Source organism: Branchiostoma lanceolatum, chromosome 2, assembly GCF_035083965.1.
Source record: "Branchiostoma lanceolatum isolate klBraLanc5 chromosome 2, klBraLanc5.hap2, whole genome shotgun sequence".
Taxonomy (NCBI): domain Eukaryota; kingdom Metazoa; phylum Chordata; class Leptocardii; order Amphioxiformes; family Branchiostomatidae; genus Branchiostoma; species Branchiostoma lanceolatum.
Genome location: NC_089723.1, coordinates 35,203,546 through 35,207,491, shown reverse-complemented (window position 1 = coordinate 35,207,491; position 3,946 = coordinate 35,203,546). Strand labels below are relative to the sequence as shown.

At 46.0% G+C, this 3,946-nt stretch overlaps 1 protein-coding gene across 1 annotated transcript; it reads right to left on the bottom strand.

Moving 5' to 3' along the window:
* Window positions 1-625: 625 nt before the first annotated feature.
* Window positions 626-2,302, bottom strand: LOC136426775 (uncharacterized). The gene is made up of 2 exons (XM_066415502.1): window positions 2,140-2,302; window positions 626-1,387 (listed from the first exon to the last, which is right to left on the bottom strand). Exons 1-2 carry the CDS (start codon window positions 2,224-2,226, stop codon window positions 1,133-1,135), a joined length of 342 nt encoding a protein of 113 aa, XP_066271599.1. The 5' UTR covers window positions 2,227-2,302; the 3' UTR covers window positions 626-1,132.
* Between the last annotated feature and the right edge of the window lie 1,644 nt (window positions 2,303-3,946).

Sequence of the window (3,946 nt, the reverse complement as noted above, 5' to 3'; positions counted from 1 at the left end):
TTTATTGGTTCAGCATGTAACGTTACATGCCAGGGTTGCTCAACTAGCCAGAGGCTATTACTGAGGGCGAACCCATGTGCGGCCGTAGGACTGTAGGTTTATGCGGTGGGTTCTTTAACGTGCTCGAGGTGTGGCTCTCCTCAACCCCGGGACCTCCATTTAACGTCCTAAACGAGGGACGTCCCTAATTAGTAACCGAAGCTATGTACTCATTTACACCTGAGTGAAGTGAGGAAAGTCGTGTTGAGTGCCTTTCCCAAGGGCACAACATCGGGGTATATCGGTGCCGCAATAAGATGGCGCGATTAGGCGCAGTCCAGTTAATGCTAGGGTCACATTTCCTAACCGGGACCCGACCGGGCTGTTTGCGGAAACGAAAAATCAAAGTGTATGTCAATAGATTTGCACAAGCTATGCTCTTGAATAATTTTGGGTACGTTTTGTGTTTTTGATGTCTTTTATATTATACTTTTCGTTCCCAAAGACTGCCCGGCCGTGCCCCGGATTTGAAATGTGACCCTAGCATTACAGGTAGAGAATCCCACCAGGCCGCCTCCGTATTCGGGAATGTTTGGTCCACACTGGGCAAGGTAAACGATCAAAGAAATAGAAACACAAAATAATATTCCGTCAAATATTCAATGTTTTATTTCTCCACGTCCTTGTGGCTAATTCTATTCTGCAGATGTGCATAATCTGCTCTCTCTGATTTCGCATGTCTTTGAAACATGGTGGACTTATTGATACTAGAAATCACCAACTCAAATCTTTATTAGACCTCGGACATGTGTAAAGCTTTATTTCAACTTGGCAATATGTCATATCATCAGTTGTTGTTGCCAGTCATTTCTGAAGATGAGCAGAGCCTGTAAACTGAATATTATCTTAATTTTCTATATGTTAACATTTCACGAACAAGACCGCATATCTTCAATTTGATATCATTTGTGTAATTCATGACAAAACCATTGCTCATCTTGGCCAAAATTCAGGTGGAAAACCTGAAAAATCTATGCTACAATGTCCAGTAAAGCAGCAAAAACACTGCCCCGTTATGATAATGTCCTGGTGGCTAGCATTACACGTATCGAAATGTAGACCAGGTTGTCACGCGATACTTGCCCGTTGACTACTACTTGCAGACGCCGATGAAGGATCTGTCCAGCGGGACGCAAGTCAAGCCCCTTCCGCACGGGCAGCTCCCGAAGCCGTGGGGCCTCCAGAAAGGGTACGGCTCGAAGTTGCTCCCGACGTGGCACAGGTCTCCGGAGCCCCCAGCCGTTTTGCACTGCGGGGCGGCTCTGGACAGGAGCGACGAGAAGACGCAGCACGCCCCGTACCCGTCCATCCTTCGCATGCACTGAAGATCGTTGTTGCAGACCGGGCCCTATAGAAAGGAAAATAACACAATGTAGCGTCAATGTCCTAGCTAGCTTGGTAACCCTTCTCGACGGGCCGGCGTAGCGGCGGCTAATGCTACGGTCACATTTGCGCCCGGTGCCCGTAGGGGGTGTAGTCCCGACCAGGCCCCGAAGACACAAATACGGATACCGAAAGGGTACCTCTCGGTGTTCTCAATCACTCCCAGCACTGTAGTGATGCCTCGGAGCTCCCGACGGTATGACTCAGGGCTGTACCGTCCCTCCGTCCCGGGACTGAAATTTGCTTGTCGGGGTGGACAAAAATCTCTAGGCGCCCGGTCACAAACGGCGTGCGATCTGCGTACGATCGCTGAAAACATTCTTGAGATAGTCGTGGATGTGCCCTGCAAATTTCAGCTGTCTTGTTACAGTAAAAATGTTTTAGATCCTCTTTGATTGCGGTTGGTTCTGCGGTCAAAATCTACTTGAAAATTCAACGACATCGAGATCGTATGACGACCAAAGACGAATGTGACCGCGCCGTAAACGTAGACTAATTACGCCGGCTATGGAGAGAATATCTGCCAGGGAAGTTTGGCCACCGGTGGGTTGCATTCGCAGGCGCAACTTTACCGTGGACTGACTACTGGAAAATTATTCCCCTTTTTTGCCGATCCATACCCCAGGGGGAAGGCCTGGTGGGGGTTATCGTAAAAGAACGAGGAATGAAAACGAACACACGACGTCGGTAATGAGAAATGAAGAAGTTAACACTTACCGCTGCTGTAGGGATTTGAGAAGACACCTGTGTCGAGCAGATAAGGGCACCAACTAGCGCAAATCGGAGACAGGGCGGCACGGCCATGATTAAGTATCCCTTCGCGGAGACGACTCTCGACTGTCTTCTCTTGCCCGCAGACGTCCAAGTGATCCCCGTCGTCCTGCACTAGCGTGAGTGTTGTGAAGGGCAGGTACACCGTCTCTTCAATTTATACCTCTTTACAGGAAATGACGACATACTCGGAGCTAGCTGTCAGCCACAGGTGGTGTGTTGACGGAAATCTCCCTAACGAGCAATCATTACTTGTTTTTTCATCTGGGTCTTTTGAAGCGGCAGCTTTCTCACGTGTTAAGAATCTACGTAGGAGTTTCGAGATTGCTCAATATTGTCACAAACATACTTCTGGCATTGAAAAACACTTCTCGATCGAAAGAGTAAATGCCCTTTAGGTGTTCTGTGAGCTTTTCTTTTACGTTAGTTTAATCGTTTGAAATATCAAGCTGAGCTTCTTGTTGGTTTATTCTTTCATCATCGTTATCATGTTATTCTTTCATCATCGTTATCAATTTATTAATGACCTTTTGTTGTGGCAGTGGATCGTGATGTTGGTGACACATGGGGAAAGTAAAGTTGTACAGTAGCTGATGGACATAACTTAGACCACAGCAAGAGATCGAAAGATCACGGGTTCGATCCCTCTGGCCGGCATTCCTGGCAAGATGTTGCGTCCCCGGGAAAGGTACTAAACACGACTTTTCTCACTCCGCCTAAGTGTAAAAATGGGTACCTGATTTAGGTCGAGGCTGTAAAAGGTGGTGGAAGGAGAGGGTTGGGCTCCATCTTCCAATCCCATGCCATAGATCTCAAGGCGATGCCGCGATGGGGCTACCTACCTCAAACTACTGTACGCTAGTGACATGACTTCTACTAAAGGCTATATCACACGACCAATCTTTCCATTTTCGGTATTTTCTTGTCATGTCAAACGAGATTTCTTATGTTTTTTTCCCCCCGAAAATAGGCTAAAATCAATGCGCTCGCGGATGTCATTCATAGAACTTACTCGCTGTTGCCTTATATCCAGAAGAGAACTTAGGCTCGATGAAAAGACGTATTTTGTGCCCACACACCACCGTCACGGCGGGGGTAGGTCTTTCCTGCTCTGGATCTAGATCTAAGATGAAAAGTACCTGTTGATACCGTAAGCTGCGTGCCCGTCATAAAAATAGCACCCATGCCCATCGCAGTAAACCCATTATATAGGTCTTCCCATTTCTGAGAAGACCCGAGATTATGTAGATATTAAGGGCGTCATAAAGAAGATCCTGCCCGATTCAAAACCCATTCCAAGAGAAGCTGAGTGGACTATGTGGGACTATATATAACGCTGCTGAGCATATGATATGCTAAATCTAGGAGGATAGATATGTGAAAATGCCGATCAATTAAAAGCTCAAGGGCACTAAAAAAACTCCGTATGATGTCCGGATACGTATATCAGATAACATGCTCCCTATGTTTATCAGCATGTATGCCAAATCCATTTCAACTTTCATTTGAATCCTAACGAATCTAAAACACGGATTTATTTTACATTACATCGGATCAATCAGGTATAAAACATTTAGCACAGACTAAGAAATTTAGCCATTCAATTACCGAGTAAATATCCCCATGGAAACCGATAAATACTTGGTTACAGGGTCAATTCTTGCATTTATACGTAATGCACGTAAGCTATTGTAGAAAGCTGATTCATATAGCTAGTAACAGTGTCTACTGACTTTAACACCTGAGATTTGTA